This window comes from Leopardus geoffroyi, chromosome A1 (assembly GCF_018350155.1).
Source record: "Leopardus geoffroyi isolate Oge1 chromosome A1, O.geoffroyi_Oge1_pat1.0, whole genome shotgun sequence".
Lineage (NCBI taxonomy): Eukaryota > Metazoa > Chordata > Mammalia > Carnivora > Felidae > Leopardus > Leopardus geoffroyi.
The window spans coordinates 198,153,664-198,170,024 of record NC_059326.1 but is presented as its reverse complement, the minus strand read 5'-3'; the positions used below and the strand labels follow the sequence as shown (position 1 = coordinate 198,170,024).

The following is a 16,361-nucleotide window of genomic DNA, read 5'->3' as shown; positions in this document are numbered from 1 at the left end:
CAAACAGAGAAACGGGGAGGCTTGAGCGCTGCGAAGATTACTGGCTGCAGTGCTCGAGTTTCCCAGGTGGATGTCAGAAATCACGTCCTAGAAAGACAAAACAGATAAACCTTTTGAGAAGCAGAATGGACTAAGTGACCTCAGGGGGCAGAAGAGACCAGGAACATGAATCTGCCTTGAGTTAGCAAGAAAGCCCACCAAATCATCGGGAATGTGGTAGGCAACTGACCTTTGTAAAGGTCATCAAATATTCACGATGCCAGCCTTTCTTGTTCTCATGATCTGCAACCAGAAACCACAAGTACAGAACCTCCAGATCTGTCCTTGCCTGCTGGAACATGAAACACCAGAGGAGGTGGTTCAGGAGAGGGATCAAAGTAGGTAACAGCCATGACAGCAATTTCATGCCAAATAAGTGGTCACTCAACTGAGCAAGGCAGCTTCTCCCTGCGCTCAGCATGTCCCTGTCCACAGATTCATGGGATAGCAACTTTACTCAAACCTAGCTGTGACCTCAGAGTGACTAGAGCAGGCTCACATTCTGCAGCAACCTCATTCAGGTAATATTTCTTCACCTCCTCTATCCTTAGTTCAAATCAGTGATAGGATCTCTGGCTTTCTTCTCTGTCCGTAGGTTTTCCCATATGTTTATTTGCCTCCAGTATCCTCTTTATTTCCTCTGCACATGAAAGTAGGGAAAATTTCACCACTAACAGGGTTCTCCTTCTTTTCTTTTCATGCCCACCAGCTGCAATTTGGAGAAGAGACAGAAGAGACAGAATAGGACAGGAGGAAGTTGAGCAAATGATTTGGAAAGTGTCTTCTCTCTGGGCCTAAATATTCCCATTCCTACAAAAGAAGAGTTTGGCTAAAGAAACTGGAAATTTAATATAGTTAAACTCTTTACTATGTGTTGACCATCTCAATATGCTTTGAAGTTCATATTTTTTCTGAGGCTCAAACTTTTAGATGTTGAAGCTAGAATGTGAACTCAGATCTCTCTGGTGCATATATATAAAAATTATGTGTACGTATACATAAAAATTGTGTGTACCTATCTGAGAATCAAAAAAATCACAAAAATTATTTCCAGATCTAAATATATATCCTTATTCTTGCATCAGGGAAGGTAGACATAATTTTTATGACCCAAGACCAACAATTCCATTTTCAAGTCATTCTTTGTATTTGAACACATCTAAGTGGACTGGAAGAAGACACTTAGCTAGTAAATGAAGGACTTCAGAAGCTGGTCTATCCCAGGAAATCAAACGAGTCACATTATAAGGTGACATGTCTCTGATAATGCAGGACAGCAGTCAGTCCGCATCTTTTTTATCAGAATTTTTAATAAATGCTTAGAATGTCCATATTCACTGACATGTATGTTCTGGTATAGATGATCTATTATAGGGTGAACTTATGTAAAAGTAACAGGTCTGGGGACAGCCCTGATGAGAGCCCTGAGCCCAGTTTCTCTTCTAACCAGGACTAGGATTACACATTGGCTATTGGAAGGGGGAAAAAAGTTATTTTAATGGTTTACTTTCTCCAGTTGGAGCAGAAGGGCCTTCTCAGGTCTGAATCCCGGGGGATCAGGCCAATATTGAGACCACCAGGTCAAGTTTATAGGAATGGTAGCACCTCAGGGTAATAGGTTCTCTCATGTTTGGAAATCTAGCTGTGCAAGATATTAGGAATAAGCTGTCTCAAGCCTTTTTTCCCAGGCTTCACCAGAGCAGGACATTGGATGAGATTAAATGGCTGCCTTTTCCAACCTGACCATATTTTTCCTGGTATCCTCCACTTTGGCACATACTGTTTTTTCAGGTAAGCAAACTTACAAGTCTTGGGAGAGAGATATCTGACAGCTTCTTAGCTGTAGAAAAGAAAAATAGTCATGTGTGACTGGGTGGGGAATATTAGACTTGACAATGCAAAGTAGGTATGAATTGGGTATCACTGTTAGAAAAGGGAGTTATTTGGAAAACCTTCCAAAATTTGAAAATGAAACAACATGCTTCTACATAATGCACGGGTCAAGAAAAATCCAAAAGGCAATTCAAAATTTTTTTTTAAACACAAGAAAAATAAAACAAAATGAGTGAAAGGTTTGCTTCAAAGGAGTGCCATTACCTTCATATCCCTTTTCTTTTGATTCCATCCCATAGTCACCTTTATGGAACCAGCCTCATTGGTCTCTATCTTTACTGTGTTACTTTTTGCTTAGATAAACATATGTGTGCACATTGTGTCATTCCTCCTACTTTCTTGAATAGAAGACAGCACACTACAAATACCTGTTTGCAGCTTGCTTTTCTCAATTTACAAATATCTTGAATATTAATACATATCAACTCACAGGGATCTCCCTCATTCTTTTATACAATTGCATAGAACTTCACTGGGTGGGTGTATCAAAGTTTACTCAACCAGTCTTCCATGTATGGGCGTTTAGTTTGTTTCCAATATTTTTCAATCACAAACAATGCTGCAATAATCTTATGCATATGTGTTTTTGTATTGTTGGAGGTACAGCTTCAGGGTAAATTCTTTAAACTAAAAGGTATCTGATAAACTGGAAGAAAATACCTGCAACACATATCACAGATAAAGGACTAATATACCTAATATATAAGAATACTTAAAACTGAGGGAACAAATAAAAACCCAATTGTCAAATGAGCAATACGCTTGCATATGCAATTCACACATACACATACACATACCCCAAAAATACAGAAATGGATCTTAAATCTGTAAAAGATATTCAACTTCACCATGAAAAAAAAATGCTAACCAAAACTGTCTTAAAACACCATTTCTCACTTATTAGAAAGCCTTTCCTACATCAAGATTAAAGAGAAATCCAGTTGATCCTGGCATGGTTTTGTTTCTTATGTTCAGATGCATTTGAAGTTTATTTTCATATGTGATATGCAGTATGTATTTTCACTTTATTTTATTTCTACTAGGTGAAAGTTTTTATGTTTCTTTTCTCTTCACTATATCCAGTCACTTTTGTCATTAAAAGATTCTGTTTTTTTTAGAATTATAGAGAAGCATTCCATCTTTTTTATTCTTTGAAAGATTGTATATGCAACTGGCATAGTCTATTCCTGGGAAGGTTGGTAGGCTTTGTGTTTCCTTTGGGAAAATTTGTAAAATATAATTCAAGTTTTCTCTTCAAACTTTAGAAATTCCAGCTTTTGGAAAGCTAGAATTTTCTAGAATATTTAAAAGATCATTTTACAATGAGAGATAAGGAAGAGCAGAACTATGATGTCTTTTCTTATTTCCCTCTCCAACAGCCAGCTGGCCACCCTGCATCCCCTGGCGACACTAGCATCTTCACACAAACTGGTTTTCCAGAGCCAGTCAGTCTCTCCAGAGCCAAGGAATCTCTAAAGTTTCTGACCATCACCCATAGTATCCTCTTTAGCTCAGCATCTTGGGCAAAACTAGCCTAATGTTTTATTTACTTTATCATATTTAATTTAAAAAATAACTTTAGGGTTGCCTGGGTGGCTCAGTTGGTTAAGTGTCTGACTTTGGCTCAGCTCATGATCTCACAGTTCGTGAGTTCAAGCCCACGTCAGGCTCTGTGTTGACAGCTCAGAACGTGGAGCCTGCTTCCAATTCTGTGTCTCCCTCTCTCTCTGCCCCTCCTCTGCTCACACTCTGTCTCTCTCTCTCTCTCTCTCTCTCTCAAAAATAAATGAACATTAAAAAATATTTTTAAATAACTTTAAAGTACATATATTCATCCCAATTGTAAAGGAAACTAAAGCCAACAAAAGTCAAGTAACTTAATGAAAATAACATAGTTTGCAAGTTATGCATACAACCCCAAGTGGTTTTTACTCTTTTCTCAGTGACATAGAAAACTTATAAAGTAAGGACTGTGAAGATGAATGGAAGAATGAATAAATGGATAAAGTGGTTAACAAAAAGAATGCCACCCACAAATTCCATCGCTACAAGTTCTTTTGTATACTTTTGTGCAAAGGAGTAATTAGATTACATTTCTTTATTCAGTTAGTAACTTCAGTGGGTGAAATCATATTCCTTGAAGAACTATTTTTTTAACGTATTGTGTATGTGCTTTATCTGCAGAAGTCTTCAAGCCAAAAAATATAGCTAAATGGCCTAAGGTAAATTTAAATTTCTTGTTCTCAATTCTGATGCTAATCTGATCACTCTCTTGACCTGAGAGACCAAAAACTTCATGGGGGGTAAATAGAACAAAAGTTTTCTATGTGACCTTGGACATGCATCTTACCCTTTCCAGACTTAGATTTAATCTCATGCAGCACAAACATTATAACAGTAAAATACATTTCTGAGCATTAAATGAAATAACACCTGTCACTTGCTCAAGGTCATAAAATTAAACAGTGGTAAATACAGAATTTATTCTTAGCCTCAATACAGAATCCTCACTCTTATCAATTTCATTTGAGCCTCTTCCCCTAGAATTTCACAAACACATAAATATCTCTATTCACAAACTTCTTAGAATGAGTTACTGGCATTGGGACTCTAAGTTTAAATAAAAAGTTTGTATTTAGGATTTAAGTGGGTATGTGATAATGTTTATGACTTTAAGAGATGATGGATGGGTCACTGCATTTCCTGACATGGCAGTCCACCAAAAACCTGCCTGGCCAAAGCCCTGTCTTTGTAATTCTTGAAAAAGAATCAATTCACTAGTAATATTTGCTATTATTTCTGTTAGGGGCAGAAGTGATAGGCCAGGAATAGACGAGGGAAAATCTACCAATTGTTATTCATATGATATTTTGTGATATTTGCAGCCCCCATGTAAAATGTACTACCCACAGGGTCCTTTTTATGATTCAAAATGTCCGAATATAACGTCATACGTCTGTGCTACAAACGGCCACACTTACCAGAATGAGTGTTTCTTTTGTGTCGATCAGTGGTAAGTTGAAAATAAAATAGCATTATTTTTTTCTCTATACTTATTCACAGAAATATCAAATAATCTTAGCCCAGGAGCTGGATTTACTGATGGATGAGACTTTTGAAAATAACCTCTATTGTTGATAAAAGACTGGGGACAGACTATGTATGAAGAGAACAGTCTTTCTGAAAAACTTCAGTTAACATTCAAAGTTTACTCATTAAAAAAGAAAGAAAAGCTTATGTGATGCTTTGGCAAAATTGTACAACAATCATACTAATAGATATCTATAGATTATATTCAAATAATGAATAGAAATCCATTTTTTCAAATCACTCAAAAATGTTTAACAAGTCACATTGACATGCCGATGACTAGCACTCATAAATTTTCATGGTAGACATAAATAGATATAGATATCAATACAGACATAGGCACAGACATAGATATAGGTCTATAGGTCTATATAGGTCTGTATAGGTCTATATAGGTCTATAGCACATAACAAAATGCTTATGTGCTCTTACATCAATAAAAATTGACAGTGACTTATATATTTCTTTGCCTTTCAAGTAAGTTCAATAGTAAATTTAGATTTTAAAATTAATAATATTCCTTGTGATATATTTTAAACTCCATTTGAAATTGTTTTTACAAACAGATTTGTATCTAGTATTAGTAACTTTTAGTAACTCTTAGTAACTTTTCCATGACCTATCAGATCTTCTCTGTTGGAAATCCCCAAAACTATCCTCATGTTTGATGATTTGCTAGCAGGACTCACAGACCTCAAAAAGCTATTACACACATGGTAACAGTTTATTACAATGAGAGGATATGAGTAAAATCAGCAAAGGCAGAAAGCTCCTAGGGTGGAGTCCAAGAGAAAGCAATCACAAGCTTCCAGATGATCTTTTCCAGTGGACTCACACAGGTAGTGTTTAACTCTCCTAGCTATGATGTATGACAACACATATGAAGTACTGTCAACCTGGGAAGCTCACCAAAGCCTTGGTCCCCAGGCCTTTTGTTAGAAGCCAGTCACCTAGGCAGGTAGCACCTGCACAACTAACAATTACTTAGTCTCCAGCCACCCCACATTCCCAGAGGTCAAATTGATACGGGGTGGCTCAGGACCACAGTGAACAACAACAGACATTCACTTAAGTATAAACTATGTGGCATGGCCTATGACCCCAGGTTATAAAGTCACTCTTATCAGGAGGGATATTCTAAAGGCTTATGGCTACTTCCTAGGAGCTAATTTGAACATCCCAAGTCTGTTGAGCTAATTCTTTAATGCGTATCTTCCTTTAAAGCAATATCATGGGCTTCCAGTGTCATGTTTTGATTTCATGAGGATGTTATTGCTGAGCACTGAAGGAAATGGCTGTAGAAATTATTGAATAAAGGAAATATTTGCTCATCTTCAGAGAAAGTTCTAGACTCAGAGGATGATTACAATGTCGTTTAAAGGAAAAGAATGGGAACTGAAAAAATGGGAATTAACCAAGTATCTACCATCAGTTTCAAAGCAAGATTAATGAGAATTCATGAATGTCACCAGACTATGTAGAATAATTAAATCACATTAACATTCCTTCCTAATAGCTGCTGTCACTTTCTCAGGCAGGGGCTAATTAGGCAAGACACTCAGAAGTGCCTTCTTAGCTCTTCCACATAATCCTTTTTCCACACCTGTGGTATTTGGACACATACCACTAAAAAGAGCAGTGTAGGAGGAACTGAATCACCGTGGCCTGGGCTTCTGGAAACTAGCATAGGCTGATGCAGAGCTACAGTGCAGGTCTCTCTCTTGCATAGGTGACAACCCAATGACTTCTCAAAGTTGGTTCTGAGATTTCTTTCAGCCTCATCTAGAAGACTTGAGAAAGTCTCAGCACCACTGAAATCACACCTCAGACCTGTTCTGACAGAAATGGGAAAAGACTGAAGAAACTATCTTCCTTCCTTCCTTCCTTCCTTCCTTCCTTCCTTCCTTCCTTCCTTCCATCATGTGATTCTCCTAAATTTACTGCAAACACCATAGCTGTTATTTCTTAATCTAAGAATAAATAACAAGCCCTTGTTGGTTGAAAAAGCAAAAAATGGTTCAGTAATGTCAGAGCCAGTATGAGACCAGATCTTACCAAATACATCTACTTCTGAAACACATTGATGCCAATGGCAGGTGTGGTGCAGTGGCCTGTGTATTTGCTTCAATTCTCAATGCAACTTGCATGTATAAGCTTGGTCTTCATGCTGTTTCTATTTCTTGGGGCAAAAACGACCATCTTGATATTCTTTTGAGTGATGGAAGAAGGAGAATAATCCCTCCATCTCTGCTTTTAGTGGCATTGTGAAGAAAAATCCTGAAAAACTGGGACTCACAATCTTGAGAGATACTCACCATTTGTGAATGATGTAAATCCCTTGAAAAAAAAAAGAAAACAAAAGTGTTTTAGGAGGCTGAGCTAAGATGATGGAGAAGTAAGAGGACCCACCTCGTTGCACAAACACAACTAGACAAATATCAAATTATTCTAAATTCCCAAGAAATTGATCTGAAGACTGACAGAACAAACTGTACAACTAGAGGGAGAGAAAAGGCCACATCATGGAAAGCAAGGAGAAGCTCTGCATAGGAATAACCTGAGAGAAAGAGCAGCCAAGACACAGCAGCTGAGTGAACACAGCTTACAGAAGTGACACTTCTTGAAGCACCAAGCTCTGTAAGTATATGACTTCTTCTTTATAAAGCCATTACATGCAGGATCAGGAAACATAACACACTTTCCTGACACAGAAAAGGAGACAGACACCTAGACAAAGTGCCAAGACAGAGGAATTCATGCCAAAAGAAAGAACAAGAAAAGGTCATGGCCAGGGATCTAATTGAAACAGATATAAGTAACATACCTCATCCAGAATTTAAAGCAGTAATCATAAGGATACTAGCTGAGCTTGAAAAAAGCATATAAGATACCAGGGAGTCCCTTACCACAGATATAAAATACCTAAAAACTAGTCAGACCAAAATGAAAAATGCAATAACCGAGATTCAAAACTGATCAGATGTAATAACCACAAGAATGGAAGATGCAGGGGAATGCATAAGTGATATAAAAGATAAAATTATGGAAATAATGAAGCTGAAAAGAAGAGAGAAAGAAAAATGTTAGGTCATGGATATAGACTATGGAAACTCAGTGACTCCATAAACCATAATAACATTCATATCATAGAAGTCTGAGAAGAAGAGAGGGAAAAGAGGGCAGAAGGCTTATTTGAAGAAATATAGCTAAAAACTTCCCTCATCTGGGGAAGGAAACAGACATGCAAATCCAGGAGTTACAGAGAACTCCCATTAAAATCAACAAAAGCAGGTCAACACCAAGATATATTGTAGTTAAATTTGCAAAATATAGAGATGAAAAACTCCTAAGAGCAGAAAGACAAAAGAAATCCCTAACTTACAAGGGATGGCCTGATCCATTTAATGTGCTGAATGGGAAAAGTATGCAGCCAAGAATATTCTATCCAGCAAGGCTATCATCCAGCACAGGAGAGATAGAGTTTCCCAGACAAACAAAAACTAAAGGAGTTTGTGACCACTAAACCAGCCCTGCAAGAAATATTAAAGGGGAATCTTTGAGGAAAGAAAGACCAAAAGTGACAAAGATTAGAAAGGAACAGAGAAAATCTCCAGAAACAATGACAAAACAAGCAATAAAAGGGCACAAAATTCATATCCATCAATAATTACTCCGAATGTAAATGGACTAAATGCTCCAATCAAAAGACATAGGGTGTCAGAATGGATTAAAAAAAAACCCAAAACCCATCTATATGCTATCTACATAAGATTCATTTTAGACCTAAAGACACTGTCAGATTAAAAGGGAGGGGATGGAAAATCATGCTAATGGACACCAAAAGAAAGCCAGAGTAGTGATACTTATATCAGACAAACTAGATTTTACATCATTTATTTTTTTATTTTTTTTATCATTTTAATTTTTTTTTTTAATTTACATCCAAGTTAGCATATAGTGTAACAATGATTTTAGGAGTAGATTTCTTAATGCCCCTTACCCATTTAGCCCATCCCCCCTCCCACAACCCCTCCAGTAACCCTCTGTTTGTTCTCCATATTAAAAGCCTCTTATGTTTTGTCCCCCTCCCTGTTTTTATATTATTTTTGTTTTCATTCCCTTATGTTCATCTGTTTTGTATCTTAAAGTCTTCATATGAGTGAAGTCATATATTTGTCATGGAATATAGACAAACTAGATTTTAAACCAAAGGCTGTAATAAGAGATGAAGAAGGGTACTATATCATAATAAAGCAGTCTATCCAACGAGATCTAACAATGGTAAATATTTATGCCCCCAACGTGAGAGACCAAAATATATAAAACAATGAATAACAAACGTAAAGGTATTCATTGATAATAATACAACAATAATAGGGGATTTTAACACCCCACTTACATCAATGGACAGGTCATGTAAGCAGAAAATCAACAAGGAAACAATGGCTTTGAATGACACACTGTACAGATGGACTTAACATATATTCACAACATTTCATCCTAAAGCAGCAGAGTACACATTTTTTTTTCAAGTGCACATGGAAAATTCTCCAGAATACATCATACACTAAGTCACAAATCAGGCTTCAACCAGCACAAAAAGATTGAGATCATACCATGCCTATTTTTAGATCACAACGTTATGAAACTTGAAGTCAACCACAAGAGAAAAATTGGAAAGACCACAAATACATGGATGTTAAATAACATCCTACTAAGGAATGAATGGGTCAACCAGGAAATTGAAGAAGAAATTAAAAAGACAAACAAACTGGAAACAAATGATAATGAAAACACAATGGTCCAAAACCTTTGGGATTCAGCAAAAGTAGTCATAAGAAAGAAGTATATGACAATATAGGCCTACCTCAAAAAGCAAGGAAAACCTCAAATCTGTAACCTAACCTTACACCTGAAGGACCTAGAAAAAGGACAACAAATGAAGCTTAAAGTCAACAGAAGAAGAGAAATAATAAAGATTAGAGCAGAAATAAATGATATAGAAGCACACAAACAAAAAACAACAAACAAAAAACAAAAACAAACAAAAAACCAGTCAAACAGATTAATGAAACCAGGAGCTGACTCTTTGAAAGAATTAATAAAATTGATAAATCCTAGCCAGATTTATCAAAAATAAAAGAAAAAATACCCAAATAAATAAAACACAAATGAGAGAGGAGAGATCACAACCAACACCACAGAAATAAAAACAACTATAAGAGAATATGATGAAAAATTATAGGCCAATCAATCAGGCCACCTAGAAGAAATGGATAATTTCCTAGAGACATATAAAATTACCAAAACTGAAAAAAGAAGAAATAGAAAACTTGAATATACTGATTATCAGCAAAGACATTGAATCCGTAATGAAAAATTTCCCAAGAAACAAAAGTTCAGGGTCAGATGGCTTCACAGGGAAATTCTACCAGACATTTATTTTTATTTATTTTTTAATGTTTTTAAATTTAATTTTGAGAGAGAAAGAGAGAGAGAGAGAGAGATTGAGAGAGAGAGAGTATGAGCAGGGAAGGGGCAGAGATTGAGGGAGACACAGAATCCAAAGCAGGCTCCAGGCTCCAACCTGTCAGCACAAAGCCCGATGCAGGGCTCAAACTCACAGACCATGAGATCATGACCTGAGCCAAAGTTGGACACTTAACCGACTGAGCTACCCAGGCACCCCACTATCCGATATTTAAAGAACAGTTAAGGGGTGCCTGGGTGGCTCAGTCGGTTGAGCGCCTGTCTGACTTTCAGCTCAGGTCATGATCTCACAGGCGTGAGTTCGAGCCCTGCATCCGGCTCTGTGCTGACAGCTCAGAGCCTGGAGCCTGCTTCGGATTCTGTGTCTCCTTCTCTCTCTGCCCCTCCCCTGCTCATGCACTGTCTCTCTCTCTCTCTCTCTCTGTCAAAAATAAATAAACATTAAAAAAAATTTTTTTAAAAAGAACATTAATACCTATTTTTCTGAAACTGTTCCAAAAAATATAAATGGAAGGAAAACTTCCAAACTCATTCTATGAGCCTAGCATTACCTTGATTCCAAAACCAGATAAAGACCCCACTAAAAAAAAAAAGAGAGAGAGAGAGAGAGAGAGAGAATTACAGACCAACATTCCTGATGAACATGGATGCAAAAATTCTCAACAAAATACCAGCAAATAAAATCCAACAGTATAGTAAAAGAGTCATTCACCATGATCAAGTGGGATTTGTTCCTGGGCTGCAGGGCTGGTTCAATATCCACAAATCAATCAATGTGATGCACCACATTAATAAAAGAAAAGATAAGAACTATATGATTCTCTCAATAGATGCAGAAAAAAAAACATTTGACAAAATACAGCATCCATTTTTTATAAAAACCCTCAAGAAAGCAAGGCTAGAAGGAACTTACCTTACATCATAAAGGCCAATTACGAAAGATCCACAGCTAATATTGTCCTTAATGGGGAAAAATTGAGAGACTTTTCCCTACTGTCAGGAACGAGACAAGGATGTCCACTCTCACCATTATTATTTAACATTGTACTGGAAGTCCTAGCCTCAGTAATCAGATAATACAAAGAAATAAAAGTCCTCCAAATCAGCCCAAAAGAAGTTAAACTTTCACTATTTGCAGATGACATGAGACTCCATGTGGGAAACCTTAAAGACTCCACCTAAAAGTTGCTAGAACTAATACATGAATTCAGCAAAGTTACAGGGTACAAAATCAAAATGCAGAAATCTGTTGCATTTCTATACACCAATAATGAAGCAGCAGAAAGAGAAATCGAGGAATTGATTCCATCTATAATTGCACCAAAACCCATAAGATACCTGGGAATAAACCTAACCAAAGAGGTAAAATATCTGTAAGCTGAAAACTATGGAATACTTATGAAAGAAATTGAAGACGATACAAAGAAATGGAAAAATATTCCATGTTCATGGACTTGGAGAATAGATATTATTAAAATGTTTATATTACCCAAAGCAATCTACACATTTAACGCAATCCCTATCAAAATAACACCAGCATTTTTCAGAGAAGTAGAAAAAACAATACTAAAATTTGTATGAAACCACAAAAGACCCTGAATAGTAAAAAAAAAAAAAAAAAAAAAAAAAAAATGTTGAAAAATAAAAGCAAATCTGGAGGCATCACAATTCTGAGCTTCAAGTTGTATTATAAAGCTGTCGTGATCAAAACAGCATGATACTGGCACAAAAACAGACACATAGATCAATGGAACAGAATAGAAGACCCAGAAATGGACTCATAGCTATATGGTCAACTAATCTTCAACAAAGCAGGAGAGAATATCCATTGGAAAAAGACAGTCTCTTCAACAAATGATGTTGAGAAAACTGGACAGCAACATGTAAAAGAATCAAACTGGACCACTTTCTTACACCATACACAAAAATAAATTCAAAATGGAAGAAGACCTAAATATGAGACGGAAAACCATCAAAATCCTAGAGGAGAACCCAGGCGGCAGCCTCTTTGGCATCAGCTGTAGCAACTTCTTAGTAGATACAGCTCCAGAGTTAAGGGAAACAAAAGCAAAAATGAACTATCGGTACTTATATCAAGATAAATATCTTCTGCACAGTGAAGGAAACAACCAACCAAACTATAAAGCAACCTTTGGAATGGGAGAAGATATTTGCAAGTGGCATAGCTGATAAAAGGTTAGGATCCAAAATCTCTAAAAACAAAACAAAACAAAACAAAACAAAAAACACCCCATCAAACTGAGCACCCAAAAAACAAATAACCCAGTTAAGAAGTGGCAGAAGACATGAATAGACATTTTTCCAAAGAAGACGTCCAGATGGCCAACAGACACATGAAAAGATGCTCAACATCACTTATCACCAGGAAAGCACAAATCAAAACTACAATGAGATATCCCCTCAGCTCACACTTGTCAGAATGACTCCAATGAACCACACAGGGAACAACAGATGTTAGCGAAGATGCAGAGGAAGGGGAACCCTCTTACACTGTTGGTGGGAAAGAAAACCGGTGCAGTCACTCTGAAAAAACTGCATGGAATTTTCTCAAAAAGTTAAAAATAGAAGCACCCTATAATCCAGCATTGTACTACTAGGTATTTGCCCAAAGATCACAAAAATACCAATTCAAAGGGGTACATGCGCTCCAACGTTTATAGCAGCATTATCAACAATAGCCAAATTAGGGCAACAGCACACTGCCCATCGACTGATGAATGGCTAAAGAAGGGCGCCTGAGTAGCTCAGTCAGTTAAATGTCTGACTCTTGATTTCAGCTCAGGTCATGATCTCATGGTTTGTGGGATCGTGCCTGCATTGGTCTCTGCGCTGACAGCGTGGAGCCTGCTTGGGATTCTCACTCTCTCCCTCTCTCTCTGCCCCTTCTCTGCTCGTTCTCTCTCTCTCTCTCTGTCCCTCTCTCAATAAATAAATTTTTAAAAAAGAAAATGTGGTGTATATACACAATGGAATATTACTCAGACATTAAAAAAAGAATGAAATCTTGCCATTTGCAACAACGTGGAGGGAGCTAGAGTGTGGTATGTTAAGCGAAATAATTCAGTCAGAGAAAGACAAGTACCATATGATTTCACTCATGTGGAATTTAAGAAATGAGGGGTGCCTGGGTGGCGCAGTCGGCTAAGCGTCTGACTTCAGCCAGGTCACGATCTCGCGGTCCGTGAGTTCGAGCCCCGCGTCGGGCTCTGGGCTGATGGCTCAGAGCCTGGAGCCTGTTTCCGATTCTGTGTCTCCCTCTCTCTCTGCCCCTCCCCCGTTCATGCTCTGTCTCTCTCTGTCCCAAAAATAAATAAACGTTGAAAAAAAAAAAAAAAAAAAAAGAAATGAAACAGATGAATATGCAGCGGGGGGGGGGGGCGGGCGGGTGGAGAGGCAAACCATAAGAGACTCTTTCTTACTTATAGAGAAAAACTGAGGATTGTGAGAAGGAGGTGGGTAAAGGAGGGGCTAAATGGGTGACGGGTACTAAGGAGGGCACTTGTAATGAGCACTGGGTGTTACATGAAAGTGATGATTAACTAAATTAAAATCCTGAATATAATATTACACTGTATGTTAACGAACTGGAACTTAAGTAAAAACTTAAAGCAAAAAGAAAGAAAGAAAAAGAAAGAAGAGAGAAGAAAAAGAAAGAAAGGAAGGAAGGAAGGAAGGAAGGAAGGAAGGAAGGAAGGAAGGAAGGAAGGAAGGAAGGAAGGAAAGAGAGGAGTGCAAGTTTTGGCCAGAATTGATACAGAATTATAGTCACTATCCTTAGAAGAATCCCTCAAGGCTACTCAGTGCAGGACCCATATAATAACTACCAAGAAAAGAGAGAGTTGTAGGAAATAGACCCCGGACTCTTCGGAAGTTTGTAATCTCATTTGGCAAAATGAATATATGCGTAGGAAAATTCATGATAACAACAAACAGCATTGATTTTGTTCAATCAAAACAGTATTTTAATAAGTCTTGAAGTGGTCGACAGCATTTCGAAAATCTTATTTTACCTAAAAATATACATTTCCAACGTATTTTGAAACGTCAAGATTATGCTAATAGTAAGCTAGGATTTCACATGAAAAATATAAGCAACAACTGCCGAGTCGTAGCTGCCCGTCCAAATGGAGTTCAGACATTTCAGACAGCCCCACCTCTCCGTTATGATGAAAGTGGCCCACTCCATTACCAGCTTGCCTCTTACAAGTTAACATGTCTGCAATCCCTTAACCAGGCGAATAGATCAGATATACATCAAAGGTAAACCTGAGATAGGGGTCAATGTGGGGAGTCTCTTGAAAGAAGCGAAGGGTACAGCGTTCTTTGAAAAAATTCAACAGGAAATAGAATGAGCAACTTATCCAAGGCTCTCTGCTTGAGAAAACACTTGAAATTGAGAAAATGTGCCGTGTCTTTAGGGAAATAATAAGGAGAAAAATTATGCTGAAATGCTCATTATGTATTTAGGAAACAGTAATACATAAGGGTGGAAGGTTAGGCAGAGGCTAGCTTTCTGGGGGAAAATATAGGCCCAAGTAAGGAAAGTAGACTGTATTCTGTGAGCAGTGTAAACCTAGTGAAAATTTGAACAGGGCGAATTATATGAATGACCATGCATCACACTCTTCCTATGATTATCTTTTACTTCTTGGTAAAAAAGAAAATCTAGCATTGCTATGTTGAATGGAAGGGTATCAAAATGGGAATGAGTTAAGGGATGAAAAATTCTTTGTTGAAAAACTTCACGGAACACCTCTTTTAATAATTAAGATACAGAGGAAAGGGGGGTGACGGGCAGGAAAAGAGATGGGTATAGAGGGAATTGCAAAGCGGCTCCCTTTCTCAGGGGTACATTGGGAAGATGAGAGAATGTGAAGCAATACCCAGTTTCCTTACGATACTAACCTCCTTTTTTTTAATCTCTTCTCTTTAGGGAATTTGGTCCTCATATTAAATTTGATAAATATGGAAAATGTGACTAATAAGTAATGGAGTCCTACACTTGCTTATTCGTTTCACTACTTAATTCTGAAAATTATTTCTTTCGGAATGTGAGAGCATGTAATAAAGAACACGTCTGTGCTACAACCAAATTTGGAACAAAACTGAAAACAAAGGAATCAAATTAATGGAGAACCAAGTGTCACATTTATTACAATTAAGCATAATAATGAAAGAGGTGGTAGACATTTATCTCTGTGTACTGATTGTTTAAAATGAGCTTTCAAAAAAATAAAAATAAAAATAAATAAAATGAGCTTTTATTTTGCTTGGGTCTAAGGTCCATCATCAAATGGTATTCCTAACGCACTCCTGAATTAACTCACCCCAAATTTCAGGTTCACCTGCAAGATCTTACTGTGCCCCATTAATCTCACCTGAACAATGAGCGAATACACATCACACGCACACACACACACACACACACACACACACACACATAAAGAGCTCTTTGAGCCTTTCTACTTCACACTCATGAATGAAGTTCACTTTAATTAGAGGGAAAAAAATGCTCGTGTGCTAAGAGAAGGAGGGAGAAGGAGCACCAAGAACTTCTGGCGGGGGGGGGGTAAGTATGTTTTTGAGAGGAAGAATGGATACCATACGACCCCTGAGTTGTAGCAATTTTAATCCTTACTCCATTCTGTCGTCCCTATTACATCAGTCAATAAATTCTTTTTTCTTTTTTGTTTAATCCATCTTACAAGCTGTCACTTATAGCTGAAAGATCTTGACTAACACAGGGAGATGAAGCCCTTACTGTATTTGAGGCTGAGGAAATGAAAAAGAAGTGATCAGCCTTCCCCTTCTGTGCGCTCTGTGCCATT

At 37.4% G+C, this 16,361-nt stretch overlaps 1 protein-coding gene across 1 annotated transcript; it reads left to right on the top strand.

Moving 5' to 3' along the window:
- Positions 1–452: 452 nt before the first annotated feature.
- On the top strand, positions 453–15,802 carry SPINK13 (serine peptidase inhibitor Kazal type 13). Its single transcript, XM_045437963.1, has 5 exons — positions 453–560; positions 1,728–1,830; positions 4,117–4,154; positions 4,818–4,945; positions 15,467–15,802. The coding sequence occupies exons 2-5, from the start codon at positions 1,761–1,763 to the stop codon at positions 15,513–15,515; spliced, it is 285 nt and encodes a 94-aa protein (XP_045293919.1). The 5' UTR covers positions 453–560; positions 1,728–1,760; the 3' UTR covers positions 15,516–15,802.
- The last annotated feature ends 559 nt before the right edge of the window (positions 15,803–16,361 follow it).

Coding starts and splice junctions, on each gene's coding strand:
- SPINK13 (XM_045437963.1), top strand. CDS start 1,761: ATGGCTGCCTTTTCCAACCTGACCATATTTTTCCTGGTATCCTCCACT. Junction 4,155..4,817: donor ATATAGCTAAATGGCCTAAG/GTAAATTTAAAT, acceptor TGATATTTGCAG/CCCCCATGTAAAATGTACTA. Junction 4,946..15,466: donor TTCTTTTGTGTCGATCAGTG/GTAAGTTGAAAA, acceptor TCTTCTCTTTAG/GGAATTTGGTCCTCATATTA.